Here is a 25377-nt window from a genome sequence, read left to right on the forward strand (position 1 = left end):
AACATGATGTCATTATCATCATCACTATAATAATCATCATTATTGCAACCGACAACAGCAAATTAACAAGGTAAAGACTGGTTTCATTGTCTGCCTCATGTCTTAAGAACTAACAAAACAAAGTTGGTGTTTCCCTTTAAAAAATGATATTCTGCTCCAGTTACCTTCTGCTCAGACTGCAATGCATTTCTTAAATTGCTCAATGAAAACTCATTCAGAAAAAGTGCTAAGTTGGATATAGAATCTCCGTAAGCTCTTTTTTTCTTTAAAATAAATTGGAAACTAATGAAAGAAGAAAGAGAGGATGAAATGTTTCAGGCTATTTATTTTAACCTTCTTGGCACATATTTTACTTGGCATTGCATTTTTCTCGGGCTGATCTTTCGGAATGGGGCATGTGTAGTGCAGAGCTCTACTGAGTAAAGAATGCATCAAGTGTATACCGCATTTGCTTGATCGGTGACATGCGGTAGTAGCATGACATGCGATAGACATCGGTATCGTCGTTAGTGCATCGTTGTGTGACGGCATAGACGTGGAGCATTGTTCGGTTAAGCAGTGCTAGCAGATCAAAGAATGTTGTTTTTGGAGATTTGGTTAAAGACCTCTCGGCTTACAAGAATATTTCATGCGTAGCGATTGAACGCACAGGGGTACGTGTGGGTTAGGGTTAATTCCCTCAGGAATCACCTTAGGTGATTCCAACTGAGTATGGTGACTCGGGACTATGCGAGTGAGTGCCTAGGCACCCATGAATGAGTCTGAGTGGTGCTCTTAGCTATGGTGTTTAATCATCAATTGGTCTTCGAATTGAGGGCTGCAAGGTCTTATTCTTTCAGTGGCGAGATTTTGGTATGTTGTGTGCATGAAGCTGCAATACGCTTCATGGCACGCAAGGTTAAAGCAAAGTTTGTGCCTCTTTTGAAAGTGATAGCTGGTATGGGACAACTATGCACTAAGCGGCATGAACTACATAAAATACGCATTTGAAAATGCGCTTGATCAGCTTTCGCTAAGAAGTTTCACAAGGAGTTGTGGGCAAGATCAATGAAAATGATTCAACATATGAAAAGGTGTTGGTACACGACCTTTGACCATTAAGTTGGCCAGCTTGGCGCATCGCAGATTTGCAATGCATTCTATGTCCACGACAGAGCGATAGAAAGACTTGCGACGGAAAGAAAAAACCGTTGCACCAGACTGACAACATTGGTTGTTTGATTCTCTCCCAATATTATAGCAAGCATAGGTTACATGTAGCGGTAGCCATAACATTTTTGCTAGTTGGAAATTGGCCGGCGTGCAAGGTTAATAAGCCATGATGGGTTAGTATGTAAGCTAGCTGCCAAACATTGCAACCATCTCGACAATATTTATTGGCTTACATGTAACCTTTAATCCTCCATTACAAAACAATTATACAATACCATATGACATCATATTAAAGAAAAGAAACCAATAATGAAAGTTGTACTGTCACATGAAATGTTTAATAAGCCTTGAACTTTATTACAAAGTGCAAACAATACTAGCAAGACTTCCAGTTCCTATGCCTTTTTATTCTCCTCTGGTGAAGAACATTGTCTGTATGTTGAATAGTAACAATCATCTTGATCTAGCATACTTCGATCATGCATGTACTTGACCGGGCTTGGACCTGCATCAGCAGTGATGTGTTGATCTGTGTATAGGCCCTTTGAAGTAGGCTCCCTTCGAGAAAAGAGAACAAAAATCCTTAACAAAAAACCACTTTGACAATGAAATTTCAAAATAGCAATAAATGTTGTAAATATGATCAGAACAGAGAAATCAAAAAATAAACCAGAAAGATGTGTTTGATTCACAATGAAGCAATATATAGAACAAGTCACTTTAATTTAAGGTGTTGAAAAGTCTCTCTCTCTCTCATATATGCATATACACAGAAAACCACTTACACTCTTTGAATTTAGAAAAAACAGGCAGCAATCCTGTCATTTGTTTTTAAGATGTTCTTTTCCTAAGGAATGCAATACATGTCCTTGCACATTTTGGCCTGCTTGTCTGCATTGGGCACGAGCATAAAGTTCAGACTAAAGCAACCTCAACAGTAGGCATCAAACATATAATTTGCTGCACTTGATGCACATTCCAGAAACAAGGCTCTAGTTGTCCGCTGCCACATTTAAAGACGAAACAGCTGCTTTTCATGTGGAGTAATAGGTCCCATTCTACCTTTCCCTGGGAGCTGATGGCTACTCAGCTACTACATTGAAAAGTTTGACCAAATGATTTATTTCTATCCTAGTTATCCTGATTCGATGCTAGATGATGTTGATTGTTCCAAAATAACCAAATACTTTTTTATGTAAATGCAGCAAATTTGAGTCCATTCATAAATCCATTTTCTTCCTTATCAGTTCCAGTATCTATAACTATAATTCTTATTGTTTATATCATTACTATCTTTTTTTTTATAATATGAATGGAACAATTTGTCATATCATTTATCCATTTCTAATTCCAAAAATACCAATCTTGTACATGTGGTAATGTGAACATTAACATGACTTTCAATCTTCCAGAATCTACAAGCTGCCTATATTACTATGTTTACTAAAATCATTAATAAAAGACACAAAATGAATCGAGTTCAAAAAATTCACAGGTTTGAACTTTGAACTCAAGGGCTGCAATTCATGCCTTTTCCCAATAGATATCCATGTAAATTCCTTACATAATAGTAAAAGTTCTAACTATCCCCTGATTTCTCAACCTATGACGCTAGCTTCAAAAACCAGGAGCTCTTCACTGGCAAAGAAGGGAAGCATCTTAATGACCGACACAGCCATAGAAGAGATCTTGTCAACAGTACAGAAGCTAGTAGTTAATCAACCTCCTTTATTTTCCACAAGGACTCCACACATATGGTTAGGTGGGTTGTCCTAGGCCTAGCTGAAGGACGTAAAGAGTTTGATACTAGGGTATGCATTCCCTGCTGCAAGGCTGAAGTGATGGTGGACAGGGAGGGGGGTACCTGGAGGTTTTACATCCATAAGGGGCGGTTGACAAAGGGACAGTTGAGGCCACAAATCCTTCCCCAACTGCCCTGTATGGTTGTTTTCTTCTTTATCCAAAACAGAAAAGTCAACCTCCTTTGTCATTAAGTCTTCCATGGAGAATTTGCATACTATCTTGCAAACCATCAGGAGTCACATAAAGTCAGTGTAGAATAGTACAATGCTTGCAATTGGCAGGAAAACTTATCTGGCTAGATGGTATTTATTAATAAGAAACACCTTAAATATAAGAAATGATCTTGGATATACGACATCTGATGGGACACCACAAAATTCATCTTACATTATAAGATATTGATAACATGTCCTACCCAGTATTCTTCAGTTTTCACACTTTTACTGCCACCTCATATCCCTTTCTGACAATCTTGCTAGATGATACTGCAACTGATGGATTAGGACATAGGTATCTCCTTATGTTTTCTTTGCCCTGAAATGATACAGGTCATTGTCAGAACTGCACTGTCTAATTTATGAAAAATGAACTGTTTTTGTTTCTTGAGACAGACACTGAAATGCATTACCTCCATGAGATACGTTTGCTGGTTTACTTGATGTGATGCTTTGGTTGGACTTGGCTACTTTATTTAAACTAGCTGCACTTCTTTGAGAAATTCTTTGTTGTCGTTGAATCATTAATTCTTCAACTCTCTTCCGCTCCTCTTCTTCCTGTGAAAAATCGAATATGAATCGCATATACATTGTACAATCATAGGAAGAAATATGTCATGGTAATGTTTCAAATCCTTTAAAAACAGACCACCACCTATGTCACATGGGTGCGGGTGCGGGGATGCGGCACTTCCAAAAAACCCGGGTGCAGGGGTGCGGCAAAAATATAATATATATATATATATATATATATATATATATATATAAAGTCCAAAAGTTGGACATAAATGACCCTAGGTACGTTGACTGCACCCAAGGTCAGGTTGACCGCATCGGGTGCGGGTGCGGCACCTAGTTGGCGAATCCCTGTGACATATATTAAAAAAAAACTTCTTGGCAATTTTTTTTTAAGTCCGAAAAATTGGACCAAAATGTCCTTGGGTGGGTTGACCGCACCCAGGGTTGGGTTGACCGCACCCGGTGCCGCACCCACGTCACGTTGCATCGACGCGGGTGTGGCACCCTGCTAGCCGAATCCCTGTGACATAGACCACCACGTATCAGAAACATTGAAATATATTGCTTCAATTTATAGTAAAGGACAAGCAAAGATCGGTTTTACAGTCCATAAAATCATGTTTTAGATGATCAGTAACATAACTTATTCCAAATACAACTGTTGCCATCCATTAGATTTTAAATAAGGATCTTCACGAGGATATGGTTCAACATGGAATGAATAGAAATATTAATACCTTATCCTTTTTGGCCTTTTGAATTGCATCTCTGCTTAATGGTTTTCCCTTCCTTGGAACAATCTCAGGCTTGCTGTTACGAAGATATCCTCGTGTGGATATAGATCTTGTGTCTTTACTTGCATTATTTGTTTCTGTCACTTTCTTGCACTTGGTATTTGTGCCATTGCAATTAGGTGGCGTGGGGACCTTATCAGTACCAGGTCCCAGTGTTTCTACATTATAATCAATTTCATGTGTCCAAGATTCCCTATGTGATTCTGTTTCACTGTTCCGGTCTAGTACCATGAAAAGATCGTCAGGCTCACTCTTGGTGGAGAGTCCAGGCTTTCGTAGATCAAGATCTGAAGGGCCACCTATAGGAGTTTCTGAAAGAATCCCCTCATCTATATATATGTCAGTCTTCCACTGGATATCAGGTTGCTCCTCAACTGTTCTAGATGAGACAATAATATAAGAATCATCAATCAATTTTTTCTCTTCAGCTTTTCCTTCTTGTGGATGATTCTCCACCAATACTGAATCATAGGTAGAGGAACCTGAATCTTCCTCATTTCCAAGAAATCTATCTGGGATAGTCACAAACCCATCACTTTGCCTTTGGCAATTTACTGTTGATAGCTCCTGAGCATAATCAGAGATAGCATCTTGACCATTGTTAATAGATATTGTCCTCTCTGAAAGCATTAACTCCTCATCAACAGACTTGTTTAATTTGACAGTTCTGCAGTAACCACCTTCAGTTTCAAGATTTTCATTGGGACTAGTGCTAATTCTGTTCACATCCCTTTCAGCCATGATAAATGAGTCATCTGAAACTAATCTTTTGGCAGCTCCCTTTGTTTCAGGCTGAAAATGAGTACTACTTGCTGCATCTTCAGCATCTTTCTTTTTTCCCATATAGCGTTCATCCCCCACATCAATTGCTTGTTTATTTGCAATATGTGAGTCTCTACTATAGTCTTGGTCCATGATTTTGGTACTTGATGATTCATCATCTCTCAATAGAAGGTTCTGAAAAGCATCCCAGCTTTGATCATGGCTATCTATTCCACTAGGTTTTCCAATTGTGTCATTCTCTGTAAATGTATCGACAGAACCATCAGAACTTTTTAAATCACTAGAAGTGTTTGTGTCACCTTTCTTTTTGAGGTTATGGCGGATCATTTTATGATGCTTCTTCAAAGACTCGACTACATCTTCTACATTCTGTTCAAGAGAATCACCATCAATAAAGTCATCCTCAGATGAACAGTCATCTTCTACCCCATCCTTGACCTCTCCTCTCTTCCTTGACGTTACATAGTTGATATTACGAATGACAACCACTCTAGAGGACTTCTTCCCAGTCTTCCTGGTCCCTGATTTTCCTCCTGAAGAGGACTTTCTGCTGGAGACAGTTTCATGCTGCAAAGAGGCATTTGGCTCATCACCTGAGCTAGAGCCATCATGGTCAGAATACTCCTCTTGACTTCCAAGAGTAGATCCGGAGGATGCATGGCTTTTTCCATTCACAGTTTTTTGTTTCATGCTGTACGGCATGTTATGCTTACCATAGTCTGTTTCTGGAAATAGGCCAGAGCTGGGATTTTCAAATTGCTGTTGTGCAGGTCCAGAATACCCTGGATAATAGGGAGGCATAATCTGCATTCCAGGCATGATGTAGCTAGGGTATGGAAATGATGGAACAGCAGGGCCCTGAATGTTATATAGAAATTGTGATTGTGGATTCAAGCCCATGGATGGAGGTTGAAGACCATTATCTGAAAAGATGGAATCTGATAATTTCAATGAATATTTAACTAGAAGACAGCATCGAAACTTAAGATCAAAAGGGCCAGAGTATCCACAATCACCTTGAGCAGAATTGGAAATTGCATGGTTCCCATTTGTATCAGTCGCTGTAGAAGCAGCAGAGCTATCTGATTCAGATTTCCTCTGGGCAAGAGCTGGTGGTATGCCATTATGACCAAGAGAACTCTGACTTAGCAAGACTGTGGGTGCTCCAACATAAGACAAATCTGACTGTGAACTGGTGGTTATGGTTGCTAGTTCATCCAGCCAGAGGCCAGCGTCATGATTTCTCTTGCATAGTTCCTTGAAATTCTTGCATGCCTCCCTAAATGGTTAGAAATGGTTTTAGTTAAGCACCATGTTCAATAAGAGCTGTTAATAATATGAATTTCACTACATTTGACAACACAAACAGCAATTATCCCTGAAATAAAAGATTACCCTATCAGAAAAGAGAAAAATGGCAGAATCAAAAGGGCTTAAATTTCAGAAAATGGTTCAACATGAAATCTGAAAATCTGAATTTTTAATAAAAGGACCTATCAATGTGAGAGAACATGAGAATATCACAACTGTTTTAGATCAACTTAATAACAGAGTCAACTTTAAGCCCCATATTTTTCCAGGAAAGCAAATTATGTATAAATATGTCCTCAATCACATGTACAATCAAATGGAAAATAACATGTATAAATATGTCATGCAATCCAATAAACATTTATATGAATACAAATATCTCCTCATATTCCTTTTCAGGCTGTTATATGCAATAATAAACTGTTGAGTAATGTATAATTAATGACTAATCTTAGCTTTCACATTTTAATTAAAAAAAGGCACAATTAATGTATATGGAGTATCTTGAAAGGGAAATGTCATGGCTTTTACATACTTTTGTTTTATATGGTGTTAATATTCATGACTATCACCATTTTTCAGCTTACAAAGTTAAAGGAAATTTACTGCAATTTTAGATTAACGAGATAATGATACTCACTCGGTCAATTTTGACTTGCTCTCCTCATTCTAAAATAAGACAGTTTACCCTCTGTTATTCAACAATAGCAACCCAATGTATAAAATTAAATAGTTTCTGAATCCCAAATAACTTGAATTCGCATCAAACATGATTGAACACTAAGCAGGAACTACATGAGCATTGACTAGCTTCCACCACATAGGCATCATTCCACCAGAGATTGGAAAATTATTTGTAGATCAGTTTAAAGATGAATATAATCTATGGATGAGGATATGTAACAAGGCATATAATGCATGATATGGTACACCTGAAAAGATCAATGATGCAAAGGATGTTGATCAAAGAAAGTTCTATACTGTTTCCAAATTGGTTATTGATGAAACTTTTCAAGTGACCTACTAGGCGATGCATACAATAAGACTCCCACAGGTCATAGCATAAGCCTAAAATTTTTTATAATCATAGAGGTGAGCAACAGACAGACATCTACTTAATTCCATATCAATGCAAGATGTTTTTAAAAATTTCCAATGTATAAAGTACATACCTCAAACGAGAAGCTCCAAAAGCATCAGAAAATGATATGAGATCATCAATATAATCAATTTCAAACCCAGCTGCAGAGGCTTGAGCATATGACATGCCTTGCTCTTTGCGAAGAACAGCTTTCCTTGCTTCAAGGACTCGCAACAGTTGAAGCCTGGGGAGGAAAGCATAAGTAGATTGCATTAAGAGAACGACTGAGATGATGACAGAACAGATTCTTTGATGAAAGCGATTTATCTCAATATGTTACAGAAAATGAATCATTACTTGGAATTTTCACCCTGTCCAAAATCATCCCCATTCGATTCACATTTTGACTGTCAAGCACTCAAGCAATAACAAACATAAGAATTGAGACTTCATGTTGGGTAGAAATGAATACAGAATCATTGAGCCATATCATTATGAAGTCAAAATTTCCGAGTACCTTGAGTGAATCTGCCAGCTTTCCGGTGTTTGCCTCAGCATCTCTAATGTTGTCTGCCAAAATGTAAACAGTTTAATTTATATGAATGTGTTTCATGTGATTGTAGTTTTTCATGGGGTAGAATCAGAAAGAGTTCCGCTAACTGTTGGCTAAAACTTTGCGGCAAATCTAATGACGTGGTTTTCAAGAAAGAACATATGACAAAAAGCAATGAGGCAATTGAAGTGTGCGCTGTTCCTTACAATTGTTAAAATGGAGAAAAATAGATATCATGGTCATACCTTCTGTTTGTCTAGTTGAATTGGGCTTTGGAACTTGTTCAGTGCTCTATAATTCAGAAAGAAATTGGAATGTCAGTATGCTAAAATAGGAAACTCCATGACTAAAACTGTGATAACAGAAAAAACAGAAGGAATAAACCCACCATGGACAATTCGTTACACCGGATAGAATCTTCAATCTGGGAGATCTCTCTTTCAATAGTTACCACCCTCTCCAGGATCTCCGGCGTCTTAACAAACCGTATGAACCTGCGAAACAACGAACAGAAACAAAAGATCAAACACGAACCACCTCCAGCAACTCAACTTTCAGATACGATAAGAAAGGTACCTTTCTAATGTACCCTTTGTGAACCAAGACGCATTAGCCTCCATTCCATGAGGCAATTGAAGCTTAATTGAATAACCACCCTTCGAGATCTGCTCCTCGGCCGCCTTCAGATGGGAAATAAACGGTTCAAGTAATCCAGATGCCAATTTCTCTCCTTTACCATCCTCGGAAAACACAACAAGATCACACCTGTATGGAATTCCATGATGGGTCTGATTACAGAAGGTGGAAAAACCCAAATGCTCAGAACAAGAAGAGCAAGGAAATAGTGGTTACCTGGTTCTGGTTGGAGTGAGCTGAAACAGGGCATGATCTAGACGAGTGGCAGGATCCATGTCGGTTATTCTGAGCTGCACTAGCTGAGTTAGATCACCGACACCAACAATTCTCACTCAAGAGGAAGGAAACACCTAGAGAGAGAGAGAGACGGTGCCAACACTCAGCTGCAGGCAAAGTGCATAGGTAAATATGTGGTGGGTGGGTTGAATTTAGAGAGAGAACCACCACTCTCAGCTGCTGGCAAAGTTCAGAGGTAATTTTTTGGTGGGTGGGCTGAATTTAGAGAGAGAGAGAGCAGTGCCACCACTGCCAGTCAAAAGGCAAAGCACAGAAATACGTGGGGGCATTGAAATGAGAGAGAGAGAGAAGTGCCAGCCTATCACATGAGTGATGGGCTAACTAACGAGTCTACTGGTGGGGAGGAAAAAGAGGCCTTGTGAAAGAAAGGTGGGCCTCTGCCCTTCTACCCTGCACGGTGGAAGAGGGGCACTGGGTTTTGATCCCCACCTCCAGTGGCGTAGCTAGAATTCATGTGGGGGGGGGGGGCAAACACGGGTGTAGCAAAAAAAAAAAAAATCGTGTGATAGTTGGGGGTTCGGGGGCAGCGCCTCCGAAATTTGTTTTTTTTAGATAAAATAAAAAATGGCTACAATTATTAATAAAAATCTATTTCATATGGACAAATCAAATTATTTGCTGCAGTCAGGGCTGGGCTAAGACTGGACTGGGCTAAAAAAATGGATAAAAATCTATTTCATATGAAAACAGGGCTGGGCTAGGACTGGCCTTTTAAAAAAAAAATATTTAACTGTTTCGGGATCCTGCCCCCCCCCCCCCACAGCTCCACCTCTGCCCACCTCCACCTCCACCACCACCAACCATTGGGGCATTGGGTCATCCGGTGGTTGTGAGAAAAGGGAAAGCCATGACAGGCTGTTCAGGAGCAGATCGCTGGCCTCCGTGATTCCATGGCCCCCCTTCCTCGTTTTTTAACTTTTGCTTTTTCTTTACAACAATGCTGTTGTTGAGTGCCAGATCGGACAAGACGCCAATTCCCCCTCCTCTCTCTCTCATTCATGGATTGGTAGGTCAACATGGTTTTGTTTACTCTGTTTCTCTCATTTATTCATGTGCATTGGTAGGTCAACGTGGTTTGTTTACTCATAAATCATAGTCATACTTGAGTGTGTGTCTTTTTTAATAATAAAAGAGAAACCCCCTCCCATTCAACGACTACACATTAGTTGGCCTCTTGGTAAAATTCTTAAGTTTCTCTTCCCACCGAGTACACCCAGTTTCATCCTTGGGACAAGGGTAGCCACCCTTAGGTTTTAAACTTGTGACCTCTAGCCAACTTGGTGACATTCACAAGTCTCCCCATTCAGATTGGCGGAGCCCTTATGGGCATACTTGAATTATGTTTTCTCAAAGTAAATTCATATCTTTTTGAATCATTGCATCCTGAATAGTTTGTTTTTGAAGTTCTTGGAAATCCTTATATATCCTAACTAAGTAATTCAAAAACTGTTTTGCTAAGCAAACCATGATGATAACATCTATAGTTTTTTTAATTATTTATCATTTGTTTAGAGGTTAAGGTTAGTGCACATGCTAGTATGTAAATTAGATATGTGTAAAACATGCTAGAATTTGAATCTAGGATATATTGGAGATGATTAAACTTACTAACATCCTGAATATATTATGTCAAACCGATCTTTACAATTTACAATTAGGTCAGTGGCGATCCAATCTCTCTCTCTCTCTCTCTCTCTCTATATATATATATATATATATATATATATATATATATAGTAATGGGTTAGTGCTAAATGAAATATGTTAAATGAACTTTTCATGCTTTTCTTATTTCATTTTTAAATTCTGACCCTACAGATGTGATCTATATACTTGATTTTGAAGGATCAACTCTTGAAGTGTTTGATTCCAACAATGGTTGGGTTTTTATAAGGTTTGAAAAAACAACGGTCCAAAATCTTTGTAAATTTTCGAGGCTCCAAATATCATATTTTCATCAAAAATACATGATCCAGGTGTGGATTCTTAGTAAATCAACCACACCTAACACATTTATAGGGTCAGAACCACGTAAAAAACACCAAAAAAGCTGAAAAACCCATTTAATACTTTTCATTTAGCACGGACCCATTACTCTCTCTCTCTCTCTCTCTCTCTCTCTCTCTATATATATATATATATATATATATATATATATATATATATGGGAGATGGTCCACCCACTAAATGGTCCATCTCTTATCCTCCCCTTAAAAATATGTATGTTAGATATGTTTTTTGACAAATCTAACGGTATCTCCATGATTAAAAATATACCATTAAACTCTTGGATCAAAGTTATTTTTGTGTAGGTAATTTTTTGTAACATAGAAAATTTCAAAACTGCTGACTTTTGGATCCATGTAAAATGTTATTTACACATAAAAAAGGTTTGATCCAACAGTTTGTTCATATATTTTCAACCATTATGGTCACATCCATATAGTCAAATTTGCCAAAAAACATATCCAACATGCACATTTGGGAGTACATGGGGTGGTCCATTTAGTGAGTGGACCATCCCCTTTTGTTATATATATATATATATATATGGTGTTTCATTGAACAATTGATGGACACGCCTTACTATTTACGCTAAAAATAGAGAATTGGTAGTGGTCAAGACTGCCACTAATTTTCTGTAAGAAAAAACAGGCATTAGCGCGGTCACAACCGCAGCTAATTTTCCTTTTAACTTCAACTTTTTTTCACTGCTGATCTTTGCATAATCAGCAGCAAAAAAGCATCCTATAACAATGGATGCTTTGTGTGTCCAATATATATATATATATATATATATATATATATATATATATATATATATATATATATATATATATTAGCCAGTATCATCAAACATGATAAGCAGTGAAAAAAATAGCAATTTTTTTTTATCAAAACAAAAAAAGGTTTTTAGCAGCGGGCAGAACCGCCACTAAAGACCCTGTGCTGAAAAGCCCTTCAGCGCTAAAGGGTGCTTTCCACCCAGAGTCTTAGCCCTCAGCTAAAGACCAAAATAAACAAAAAAACAAAAAAATATAGAATCTGAGACGCAGCGCGCGTCAGCTGTCCAAAGCAACTCGGAGCTCCTTCTCTCTCTACCGGCAACCACCCAAAATGATCTCTCTCTAACAGTTTATCTGCTGAGTAAAGCAATTCTGATTGGGAATGCTGCTGCTGCTTTTTTCTGAGAAGGTCAAATTCCCATCGTAAGTGCCTTCAACTCATTCAAATGAAAAATAGAATGAGAAGCAAGAGAGCACATGTCCCACGTTCAGAGTAAGCGCCAACATTAAATGATGCCAGGCAGGCACAACAGCTCACTTCTTTTGGCTGTTGGCCTATTGTCAGAAAACAACTTGTCTTGATGATTCAATTCTATGCAAAATGGACCAAAATAAAATGAACCCAAATAATTAATAATACTCTTAATTGATTAACGGGTGATATTGGGTGAGAGCCTACATTGAGAAAATGATTGCATAACCACATGAGTGTGTTTGATAATCAAGCCTCCATAGTCTGTGGCACCAGCTGGCAACTAGCTTAATGTGAGTAAAAAATGAGGATGCAGTTAAAATTGAGTGGTTTACATGTGATGATGCAGTAGGCAAAGAAAAATGATTTGCATGATCTCACCTTTTTTTGTGTGAAAATCAAGCTTCCCAATCATGCTGTGCAACGGGTAGGGTTTGGTTCGGACCCAGGTAAAACCAGACTTAGACAAGATTTTTAAGTATGGTATCAGGTTTGGACCGGTCTACTACAAGAGAAATTATACCCAGTCCCAATGCAAACTACAAGAATCAGACCCTGACCATACCCCATAAAATAATATTTTTTATCATTTTTTTGTTGAAAATTTGTGGGTCTTAATCGGACCTCGGGTCAGGCCCGGGTGTGGTATAAAATTTCACAAACTATACCTGGGTCTGTATATTAATCGGACCTTCAGGTCTGAACTCGGGTTTTAATTGGATCTTCTTATTTGTCACCATACCTGGACCCTATAGGGTTCGGCCCGATCAGGTCCGGGTAAACCGGACACATTGACTCCCCTAACTGTTGTATACCTGATGGCATGTGTGGTGGTTATTTTTTATTATGGACCAATTAAACAATGATGGTGATGTCATGACCTGTGTAACAAATATCAGCAATATTTTAAAAATATCTCACTTGTCAAAATCTGACATAATGACAGACAAGCCTGACAAGGTATTTTCAAATATTTCTTATTTTGAGAATATCGTGTTCTGGACGTGATATTAACGTGATAAAAGCAATTTTTAGTACTTTCGTATTACTTATATTTAGTTTGTATTTTCGTAGGTTATTAACATTTATATATTTATATATACAAATATTTTTGTTGAATTTTTCTTGTGAAAAAACATATTTTTTAAAATCTTATTGTCGGAGTTAATTACCCTCCCCAGATTCCCAAGATAGATATGCATGACATTGGTTAAAACTAGATGCACTTAATTTGGATGTTAAGATTGCATTCACCCCGAAAATCATTGCATAACCGCAAGAATGCATTTGAAAATCAAGGACATTGAATAATGTGTCGGGCTCCGTAAAACTCTCGTTTATCATGTTAGGGTTGGCGGCCTTGTTTTGAAGAGCAACTGAGACTAGGAAGGCAGGTTGCAGTCATGGCGAGAGGTAATTAGCATCTTTCTCGGGCAGACTAACTCTTATTAAATCTGTTGTGTCTGTCATTCCTTCTCACTTTATGTCAGTTTATAACATATGCTTGGTGGAGAGTGAAAAAGCATCTAAAAAAGCTTATGCAGTATTTTTTGTGGGAGAGTGATAAAAAAAAAGGCTTGGTGGCAATAACATATGGAGAAGAAGATAACCAAGGATGACTAGGACATACATGAACTCTTGTCAAAATCACTAGTCAATAGGACCATATTGATGCTCTACGTCTTATATGCACCCATAAAGGCTCAAACAACTAGCATGCACCCACTTCCTTCTTAACGTGCATGTGGATGTCAGGGCTAGCTGTTTTGGCTCGGTGGCATACTCAAAATGACTCTAAAATGGCCCTTGACTGATTGATCAAACTCCCAAGACATTAATCCTATAAAGACTCTTTAAAAAGGTTAAAAACAATCCAATTTGGTAAAAAAACAAGTCTATGGTCAAAGTCAAACTGAACTAAACTAAGACTAAGATCAAGATTGAGACTGAATGGAACCAAGCTAGGACAGGCCAAACCCAAATCTAAGTCTAAGTCCAAGTCCAAAGGCAAAGCTGAAGCCAAAAACAAATCCAAGTCCAAGTCAAATGCTATGGAGTTCTTTTCCATGAAAGCAAACTTTTCCCTCCAAAAACTCATTTTAAACTTAAGCAAAAAGATGGGCAATGGGCCAAATACCAAAGTTCAAAAAATACATAATTGTGAGACAAAAAACACTATATAGGTCTCTACAAGCCAAATTCGTTAACTATTTTTTATGGCTGAATCTCACATTGTTGGTCATTCCAGAGGCATTTGTATCTACAAAAGACAAGAAGACAGTGAGGATATAGGATACACTTTCATGGAGATATCCATCAAGAAATAACATATATAGGAATACGGTAGGAGAGAAAAATGAGCATCTATGTTAAATAGCTTTCACGTAGGTTGACCAGTTGAATTAGGAAATGCTTATATCTAGGTCCACAAGGGCTCCACACACCTGGCTAAGTGGATCAGCTTAATGTATTCAAGTTGAAGGATGTCAAGAGTTCAATTACTTAGCGTACGTGTCCTTTGCTTCAAGTCTAAAGCAGCAGGCTCCCTGGTGGGCAAGGGGGCAGTCGAGGAGACAACCACTTGAGTTGGGCTATATAGCAGAGTGTTAATCTCTGTTGAACCCCACCACCTGAACCAGGGTTTCCTCCTGATAAATATAAAAGAAGAAGCTTATATCTAGCATCTTGGAGTTGATATTTTACGGAGAAAATGTGTCAGAGTTGTCCCTTATAGTATCCTCCAGGGGCTAAGGAGATAAGCGAGCTAAAAAAATTTGGGTAGTCAGGCAGGCCTTGGTCTTGGATGTAGAAGTGAGGGGTGTATTTTGGATTTTGGATGCAGGACAAAAGGTGAGAAATGTTTATGACTTGAGGAACATTGGTGAACAAATGGGCCAAAAAGCAACTAAATGTAATGATTATGGGCTCAAAATTATGAAAAAGTAAACATAGACTCCTCATGGAGAAGTTGGGGTTCGATCACACTATTATTCCTTGTTGGACAAGATTGCAATGAAGACATTAAAGTGCTCTCCAGATTTTTGTATCCAGAATGTTATGACACCATGATGCTTTGTGACAGCCTTTGTCAAGAATATATATATTTCAAAGGCAAGCTGGGGTTAGGCAGACTCCTACCAGAACAGCCGATCGACCCATGTGGCAGAGGGATTCGATCCTGGGCCTTCAGCTTGACACAGGACCCGGCCCGCTGGTCTTTGTCAAGAATATTGCTGTTCAATAAAAGCTACAAAGTTGTGGGAATAGGTTAGAGCATGATAACTTCAGAATGTTTCAGTTAGGTGCAGATAGAAGGGAAAGAAGGCACTATCACTTATTTCAAAGTCACTGAAAGACACAAGAACTTAGTTGTCCAGATGAAGTTCTGGAGGTTGATTTAAAGGCATGTTAGGCAAATAATTTTTTTGAAGATGATTTATTACAAACGTAAAGGTTCATTTCATTGCTCAAATCTCCAGTCAGACTTGAGATCTGATTATTAAAGATGCATTCTACAATGACCAGAGATACATGATTTTCAAGTAATATTCAAATATCAGGTTTCTGTTTTGAGGACCTGAGATACAATGTATATCATTTCAACCATGAGAAATTTTAATTGTCATCTTTGAAAGCTGGACGCTTTGCCACAATAATTTTGTCTTATAATGAATTGGTCACATGTGATAAGGCAATGTTTATTTCTCTATTGAAACATATTGCAGTCGAATTTAATTTAGTCTCCTCCAAATTTATGTATGCTGAAAAATTGTGAAGTCTATCTGCGTCTATGTATGACTCTGAATTGGTTGGAGCACTAATGGTTGTGAACTGATCCTGTTTTTGTTTATGATGACATGGGTCAAATTTCTGAACCTGATCAGAGAATATATATATATATATATATGAATGGAATCAGGCCTGGATCCTGGTCAAGCATATCTGGATCAAATTTAGGTTCCAATTTGCTGCATACAAGATTAGAAATTTAGGATCTCCCAATCTTTTCTTTTAAAGAAAATTTCTAGTGTCTGACCAACCTCTTCTCAGTTTTCTTAGGGTGCATTTGTTTCACCCATTTTTATGAGAAAATGGGCCATTTTGATATAAATATGGCTCCTTTTCTCATCACCTGTGAAACAAACATGCCAATTTTGTGAGGAAACGGTGAAGTAAAAAAGCAACTCTCTTTGGCCGTATATATTACATGAAAGTGACATCTTACCTCTCCTCCTAGGATAGGACTTTCTTACCACACTTTCTCATGATCACTATCTTTTAATAAATAAAAGAAGCTATTTGTGCATCTGGAGCCTATTTTTTTACACTGTTTTCTCTCAGCATTAAACAATGGATGCTTTTTAGGTTGCCTTTGTGTGTTACGGAAAGTGGGTTGTTTTTGGCCGAACGAAACGCACCGACGGACGTGCATCTCTGTGGGGGCCCACAGTGACACAAACACTGAAAATGTGCATTTCTGAGGTGGGTTTTCCACAGAAACGGTTCCCACGAGGGGTCCAATTCCATTTCCTCAGCAGTGGAATCCATGGAACCCCATTTCGTGACGCCCCGTAATAACTGCAAATATACTTTTTTTGGGATGTAGGGCCCATTGGCTTTTTACCTCCCCCCCCCCCACCTGGGTTTTCTTTTCATTGCTTCGGCGAGGGTTCCTCATCATCAAAAATAAAAAATAAAAAACAAACATAAAAACATATAGACGAACCACCTATCCAAAGGCATTTTATGTGATATTTCACATTTATATTGACGAACCAAGAAGAACACCCATTGTTCATACTCGACTCATTTACATAATACAAGTTGGTCACAGCTCGTCTCACCAAGCTTATTTAATGAACATGAATGAGCTTTGGACAAGCCGAACTGAGCCAAGCTGCAAGCTGCTCGGTTCATTTCTAGCCCTGATTGAGCTTAAGAAGTTGCCCATCAATGCAAGCAATCTCATAATTGAAAAGTGTATGGCTTTCCACTAGAAAATTCCTAGCATCTAGATTTGAGACTTTGCATAGGCCAGGCCCAACATAGAAATAGGCATAGGCCTGAATCCATGCCTCATAACCGGTCATCTTCTTCCTCCAAGCCTGTATAGGGCCCTTGGGGTTCCAACCCACCCTCTGCAGACCCCTACATGTGGGTGCACCTGATTTTCAAGTGTACAACATGCACATGGCAACCCAAGCCTAAATCAAGCATTATCCATTTCTTTGATTAGGGGAAGCTGGAAAGAATTGTATGCCACCAAAATGAGGTTATGAGATCAGCCTGCTTGCACAAGTTCCAAGCATTGATTTTGAAAACGAACCCTAGCTGGCTTCATCTTAGGGTGCACAAGGATTCTGATTTGAAAACATAAAAAAAGTTAAAAATCTACAGTAGGTTTAGAATATAGGGCAAGCAAATAATTTGAAAATCTAAAAAAGAGGTTCAAAAAGATCAAACATAGATTTAGAATACCATTCGATACCTGTGACAAAAGTCATCCAAAGACAAAACAGCCCCTGCTGATGGGTTGTCCTGCATTTGCAAAACACTTGGGTGGGAGCAAAACAGCCTCCTCTGGGGTCATTTTGTCCCAAATGGAATGCAAGAGTTGGACTCTTGTGTTCCAGGATGCTGGTGTGCAGCCCGTGCACTGACATGCAAACACCCCTTAAATATGCTCAACTTGCTACATGTACATATTGCTGGTTAATCTTGAAAAATACTATATATATATATATATATATATATATATATATATATATATATATATATATATATATATATATATATATATATAATCTGTGGAAGGAACTAAAGATTTCACAGGAAAGTGGTTCATAAAGGTGAATGATCAAGACTAAGGCAGGAAAACGAGACGAGCCACTTGTGGCTTGGCTCATAGTTTGTCCTAAACTATGCTTCATATCAAAGTCTCATATAGAAATGTGTGCCATATATAATCATGGAACCGTATTTCAATTAAATACACGTGAAGAACATACATAATTGCTCTAGTGTGGAGAGCAAAGGATCCAGTGTTTTAGGTAATAAATGCCAATAAATACCCCTTCCAATTTGTGTGTATAGGCATGCTTGAGTTTAAAGTTCGAATCAGATCCAGTCCCATCTAGGGAAACGTGCGCTCTGTATATATCAGCTAAGGGATCAGACGAGTTTGAAGTTTGAATCAGATCTAGGCCCACTTGAGGAAACGAATAACTAGTAGCCTGAGATGCTGTGGCATAACCAAAGTTCAGCCTAATCAATTAAAGCCAAGTTTTTCCCAATATCCATGTCCAACCTGGTGTAGATCCAGGTGAACCAAGTAAAGCACTTATGTGTTTTTTTTTTTGAAAGGCAAGCTGGGGTTAGGCAGACCCTCGCCAGAACAACAGCCGCCCCATTTGGGCAGAGGGATTCGATCCTGGGCCTTCAGGACCCCGCTTACCACATGGGATACCACCTGGGTGCTTAACCGCATTGAGCCTAACCTTGGCTGTTAAGCCCCAAGAGTGAAATTGGTCCCACATTCGCACGCTGGGTAAAGTCATCGACTCACTCTCTAGCATTTCAACCTCTAGACGTCCGGGCACTCGGGACTCTCCACCCTCTCTCCTAGTCAGGAGGACCCTCCCTACCTATTGGTGCTAGCCAAGGCACTGAATGAGCCCACAAGGGCTCTATGGTAGGGTTGACTTGTGAATGTCACCAAGTTGATGGAACGTCAAAAGTTCAAAACTCACGGGTGGTGTTCCTTGCTGCAAGATCAAAGCCGGGTGTAAGATTACTTCCCGGTGAGCAGGGGGCCAGCCGATGCATGGTCAGTGATATGGAAGAGTTTTTTATTGGACTATCCAGGAAAAAAAGTAAAGCACTGAATGAGCTTATTGAAGACAGTAGATGGGTTCAGGTACTGTCTTGCCCATGATCAACCAGAGAGAGAGAGAGAGAGAGCTTAGCCACATTGATTACATTCTCAGAGAGCGATGATGAACTTAGTCACATTGATTACATTCTCTTTGTACATGTTAGTCTTTAAAGCCTTGCAGAGCTCTCCTGAGAGTCAGGGATCAAGCCAGGCCAACTTTAACTCTTGTATTCAAATCTACAAGCAACCAAGTCATTGATGTTCACGCAGCAAGCACTCCTACACTGTCCAACGGTGTAGAGTTCAGTGAAACCTCATGCAAACTCAAACAGGGAGCGTGTCCAACCATGTGAAGAACCAAACTAACTACACACACACCCTCCTTGTACTTCATGTGATCTATTATACCTCACCAAACACACCCAAGTCTGTGACCCACTTCAATATGCTTGCATGCTTCCAACCTCCCCCTACCCTTTAAATTGCCCTCTCCATATACCAACTTCCATCTTTCATGTTCACACAACCCAGCATCTCAAGCATCACCCTCTCTCATACTCCTCTTTCTTACATTGACCTTACCCACTTTGTCTGTCAATCGCCATGAGGATCCTCATTCCCATGAAACTCCTTGCTAGTCTACTACTCTTTCTCTTCCTCTTTGAACTGGCATTGTCTGCTCAAGGCATCAGGACCGTCAGTCATCAACGTAAGTATCTTACTGATGTCCAAAGACTTGCAACTCTAATGGCATAAGTGTAATTGGTTTATCTCGATCTAGTCTAGACTAGGCATAGGAAACATGCTGAGCTGCTCGTGGCTGAAGAGCTCGCTCAAACTCATTAAATATATTCGGCAAGCCAAACATGAACCATAGATGTTTGGCTTAGCTCAGCTCGTATAAGCTCTTTTAGTAAACACATGGGCACACACACACACACACACACACACACACACACACATATATATATATATATATATATATATATATATATATATATATATTATATAGGGTTTGCTCATGTCGACATTACCTACAAATGAGTTCTTTTTTCATTTTTTTCACTTTTTATTGTTTTTCATGACACTAACCTTACAAATGTGATCTACATGTTTAGGTTAGTGGAGTTCAGCACTTAGATCGTCTGATTCTGACATGTAGGAATGATTTTATGAGCCTTAAAAAATCAACAGCGTAAATATGTGATATTTTCTTGGCTCAAATTTGTTTTTTTTTGTCAAAAATACATGATGCAAAAAAGCCAGTTCCTAGCATTTGGACCATTTCAATACGACTCACACATATGATTTCCAGCTCATTCAGACGGTTAGCAAATGTTAACCCACATATATATATATATATATATATATATATATATATATATATATATATATATATATATATATATATATATATATATATATATATATATATATATATATATATATATTTGCAACAATAGGTTTAGAGATAAAATCTTATTGCTTCTAGATCTTAAAAATAAAGTATTTTTTTGTAAAAAAAAAATCTTTTAATCTGTAAACAAGCCATCTCGAGCTTGGCTCCATTAGCAAGGTCAGTCTTATTATGAGCTTAAACATGGTTCGTCTTGCCACGAGAATGAGCCAAGCTTTGAACACTTCAAGCTTGAGGCTATCCTGCCATCATGTAAAACATGACCAAGTTCATTTTTTTTCAAAACTAAAATGTGACCAAGTCCATGAACTCTAATATTTTGTTCGAGAACTTCATCACGTTCGGGCTACTATGATCAGATATGCGCATTGTCAGCGCATTTGAGTGAGTTAATTTCATATATAATCTTTTAGGTAATGCCAGATATGCTCATTTCACTGGGTTGCTGCTAGTGTGGGTCCAAAGAAATCAAAGTCTTTAAGAGTTGTAATATTTGTTATGTGTGTAAAGTTCATGAAATTGGTCATGGTTCATCTAGCGCACCCAAACATAGCTTAAGTTTCTTTAAAGTATGTATCATGCTGGCTCTTCACAGTGAGTAAAATATCATGCTACTCCTTTCACAGATCACATCCAGAATCAGCCAGAACGTCCAAGAATCACAAACAAGAGACAATCGCTATTAAAACCAGACTTTTACACAGAGAGGAGGTACACCAACACCAGGGAAGCCATCGACACGGTCCACGTAGCCGGATCGAGCCTGCCCGATTGCTCGCATGCATGCGGGTCGTGCTCACCATGCAGACGGGTGATGGTCAGCTTTGTGTGTTCAACACTTGAAGAGGCAGAGACATGTCCCATGGCATATAAATGCATGTGTAATAGCAAATCTTTCCCTGTGCCATGAGATATTTCCTCAGTGAATTCAATGCATTGTGCAACATGTTTACCCTAGCTGTAGAGTCTGTACCATACTGCCAGTGCGAACCGTCCCACCAGTTTTTCATCCCTTCTCCCCGGGGCCTATGCTAGGCATTTACTTGCGCAGAAGAGCGACACCCATGAGAATCGAACCTTGACTGCCCGTCAAGCAGCCAAGGCCCCACCCCACTACCGCCAACCCTCCTTGGGGCATACCCTTGTGTTTTGAACTTAGGCCCACTCATTTAATATGTAACAGGCTATCAAATCTGGCCGACAATGACAATATGGAGTTTTGAACTTAGATGCTTTTGTTTGATTGATTATTCTTTTTTATTCTTTATCTGCTTAGTTTTTTTGAAGTCAGTGAGTTGTCACCTGCAAGAGGTCCACTTATCTGGTAATGGATCTGTGAATGTCACCAAGTTGATAGGACATCATGAATTTGAAAACCATGCCGCAAGGTCAAAGCTGGGAGAGGGGGTTGCTGCTGGGCAAGGAGAGAGACCCCAGGGGTTTTTACCAACTAGAGTTGTCTGTCGAACTTCAGTCAGTGATCCCAGCATTCATGACAAAACTGATAAAATGGAACTTGAGCAAACCTAAGATATGCTTTTTTCATTGCCTATGGTGTGTCTATACGGCATGGGGAAGCTCTATTAAGAAGCGAGAAACTCCTCACTTCCCCGAACAGAGAGCGAGCTTCGAGAAACTAGCTTCCTAAATATGAGAAACTTGATTCTGTTTAGTGGAAAGCCTGCTTCCTTTTCATTTTTCAAATTGATTCTCTTTTGTTTCTTTAATGTTTCCCTCTCATTTCTTGTCACTTCTCAATCCCCGTTTCACGTCCTCCATCCCGGGTTCAAACGGGGATGAGGCGGGGCTATTGCAGAGAAAAGTGGCAGGGACGGGGACGGGGCTGGACAGGGAAAAGTGTACGTCCATCCCCGCCTCCATCCCCGGACGGGGATGGATTTTAACCTTCGCCCCCGCCTCCATCCCCGGTCCAAACGGGGTGAGGCGGGCCCCTGCTTTACCCCGGTCCACTGCCATCACTAAGTGCTTTATATTGCTTTCTCTGTGTTTTCTTTTTCATTTTTCATGCACTGGCATCACTTCGTAATCGTATCCCACTTTCCCTGTTAATACCATTTTTAGCACTCGCTTCTCTGCTTCCATTTCACACATCACTCCTCGTATCTATTTCTGGTAACTATGATATAGGTTGCCAATATGCTCTATATACATTCATGCAAACTAATAATTTTTGCTGATGTGACTGGTGATAGCAAACCAGGTTCAAAAGTACACGCGCCATGCATGATGGGTTTGGCATGGTGTGGAAGCTGACCTAGTTCGTGAACTACAAGATCTTGCATGCCTAGATCATGATCTTGAACACATTGCATGTCACACCACGGTGATATGTCAAATCCATCATGGCAATCAACAGCAACCGCTGAATTAAGTTTCAATGGACAGGATTTAAGATCTTGGTCTAGTAACCTCGCCTGCCCATTTCAAAATACATTTGGTGTTGAACACAAACTTTGGGTGGCACATCTTATATACACCAAATTTTGTCTAATGTGAAAAACCACCACATTTGAATTGGCAATGGATTCTCAAATCCAAATTCTAGAAATCTAATAAGCCTTTCACATTTAATCCCATTAGTCCTTTTACTTGTAGGAAAATGCAGTAAGAATCTCCAACTCAAGTTCAAGTTTGAATTTAAGCCCATGCTGTAATAGCTAGGTTGAATTTGCTCATGCCAATGAAACCGAATCTAACCTGTTTTGATCCCCAGCCTATACTGGAATTCCACATGGGGGAATTGGGCCAAGAGACAAAATAATTTGCATTGGTTTCTGTACACTGAGAATACTTTGTGGCTCCAACTTTTGTAAAGTCCCAAATGAAACTTTTGTAGGGTGTAGGTGAATGAACTGCATATGGACAGGACACTTGCAATGTGTTTTTTGCAAACCTGAATACATAGATGTTTGGCGTGGCTTATTTCTTAAGGATTGACACTTGGGTCGTGTTTTTTTGATAAAAAATTATGATTTTTTTGGTCTTAAATGTTTGTAAAAAAATTGGGCAGTCGATTTTTGAACCTATAAGAACCTACCCACGTGTCAGAATCGGACAATTCAAGAGTTGATTCTTATAAAATCAACCATGTAGGTTATACATCTTTATGGTCAAATTTCAAGAAAAATACAAAAACCCTAAAAAGTCTTTGTTCATGTATCCTGTTGCCATAAAGAATATCACTTAAGTTATATTTCTTCTTCTTAAATGCTACGTCCCATTCATTCCTCCCACCTTTTATGTTCTATATGTGAATTATTGTTCTTCAGCTGATCTCATACAAGAAGCAAGGTGTTGTCAGACTTGATTCAATGAAGGATAATGACGTGACCTGGTTGGAGAGGGGATAGCCCTATTGCCCTTTGCTTGACAACTTTTGGTTCTCTTTTATCAGAAAAATTCCGTTGAACTTGGTCCAGAGCATTGGGCAGGAGAGGACATTGTTTACGAAATGAGTCGAGAGTTTTTTTTATAAAGGAAATGAATAAACAGAATTTAGAACCCAAGACCATGCAGGCAAAGGGTAGGGCTGGACAATGGGCAGGCCGGGCCTGATCATGCCTGATCTGTTGTGCAACTGGGTCAGGCCTAGACCTGGGCTTGGGTCTAATACAAAGCCCACAGCCCGCCCGCAAGGCCCATGGGCCTAATTTGGAACGGGTCGGGCGGGGTGTCAAGTTTTCATATATTCACAACATTTCTCATTTGTTTTCTTAAATTCATAGGTTCTTTTAATGAAAATTTAAAAAATGAAAATGAAAGATGATCTCTCTCTCTCTCTCTCTCTCTCTCTCTATATATATATATATATATATATATATATATAAGAGAGAGAGAGAAAGAGTTGCTTTTTCTAACTAACCGCCTAGCTAATTGAACTTTTGAAGGATTTTTCCTATGTTTTACTTAAATATAACCATACAGATGTGTTAGGCACGGTCAATTTACTAAGAAATAACACATGGATAATGTTTTTTCAGTAAAAAACATGACTATTTAAGCCTTGAATATTTAGAAAAATTTTATACCATTGTTTTTTTAAACCTTATAAAAATCTATCGGCATGGCGAATACGCCTATCACATGCCACTAACGCAAAAAAAAGGGGTCGGTACCTACCTTTAATTGTAATATCCAGCAGGCACAATCCCTAGATGTGTCTCAAGGGGGCTTCCTTGGTTATTCCTCCTTCTTAGGATCAACCCATACCGCAAACTACGAAAAAAAAACAAAAAAAAAATCAAAATACTATAAAAAATCTACCAAAAACAAAATGGAAGGAGATTAAGTGGAGGAAGGGATTGAACGGCCTACCACCGTTCGTTCTCTCCTCGATTGGGCGCTCCACACGTTGCAGCAAAGGAGGCTCCCACAAATCGGCTTCTACAGTAGTAAGAAGAAGAGGGTTGAGGATGGTGGTGGAGATGGGGCGCACCTCCCATGGCGTCAAATAAAGAGAAGGGAGAGTGAAGAAAGATCAAGAAAGAGGGAGAGCATGAGAGAGGGGTTAGGGAATCTAGGGCATGAGCAAGGAAGAAGGGGAGAGAAAGAATCGTGGGGGAGGAAGAGAGGAGTTTAAAATGAGGGTGAATCTGGATCCGGTCAGGTTCCACCCAGATCATGTCCCAAAAGACATGTAAGAGTTCGTAGTTGGGCGAACTGG

General features: G+C 39.1%; 1 protein-coding gene across 3 annotated transcripts; it reads right to left on the reverse strand.

Annotated features, from left to right (window-relative positions):
- Positions 1-1465: 1465 nt before the first annotated feature.
- Positions 1466-24851, reverse strand: LOC149834624 (COP1-interacting protein 7-like). Of its 3 annotated transcripts, XR_016432787.1 has the most exons (13): positions 24834-24851; positions 9064-9132; positions 8788-8976; positions 8600-8705; positions 8457-8502; positions 8176-8228; positions 8016-8065; positions 7750-7902; positions 6283-6545; positions 4427-6189; positions 3584-3728; positions 3371-3489; positions 1466-1710 (listed from the first exon to the last, which is right to left on the reverse strand). XR_016432787.1 is itself a non-coding variant. In XM_090011506.1 (11 exons), the coding sequence occupies exons 1-11, from the start codon at positions 9120-9122 to the stop codon at positions 3455-3457; spliced, it is 2862 nt and encodes a 953-aa protein (XP_089867632.1). In that variant the 5' UTR covers positions 9123-9477; the 3' UTR covers positions 3279-3454. The 3 variants fall into 3 exon arrangements, 1 of the variants encoding a protein (XP_089867632.1); XR_016432786.1 differs by lacking the exon at positions 24834-24851 and having other exon boundaries at positions 9064-9477; XM_090011506.1 differs by lacking the exons at positions 1466-1710; positions 24834-24851 and having other exon boundaries at positions 3279-3489; positions 9064-9477.
- Between the last annotated feature and the right edge of the window lie 526 nt (positions 24852-25377).

Source organism: Nuphar pumila, chromosome 6, assembly GCF_984573655.1.
Source record: "Nuphar pumila chromosome 6, dmNupPumi1.hap1.1, whole genome shotgun sequence".
Classification (NCBI taxonomy): domain Eukaryota; kingdom Viridiplantae; phylum Streptophyta; class Magnoliopsida; order Nymphaeales; family Nymphaeaceae; genus Nuphar; species Nuphar pumila.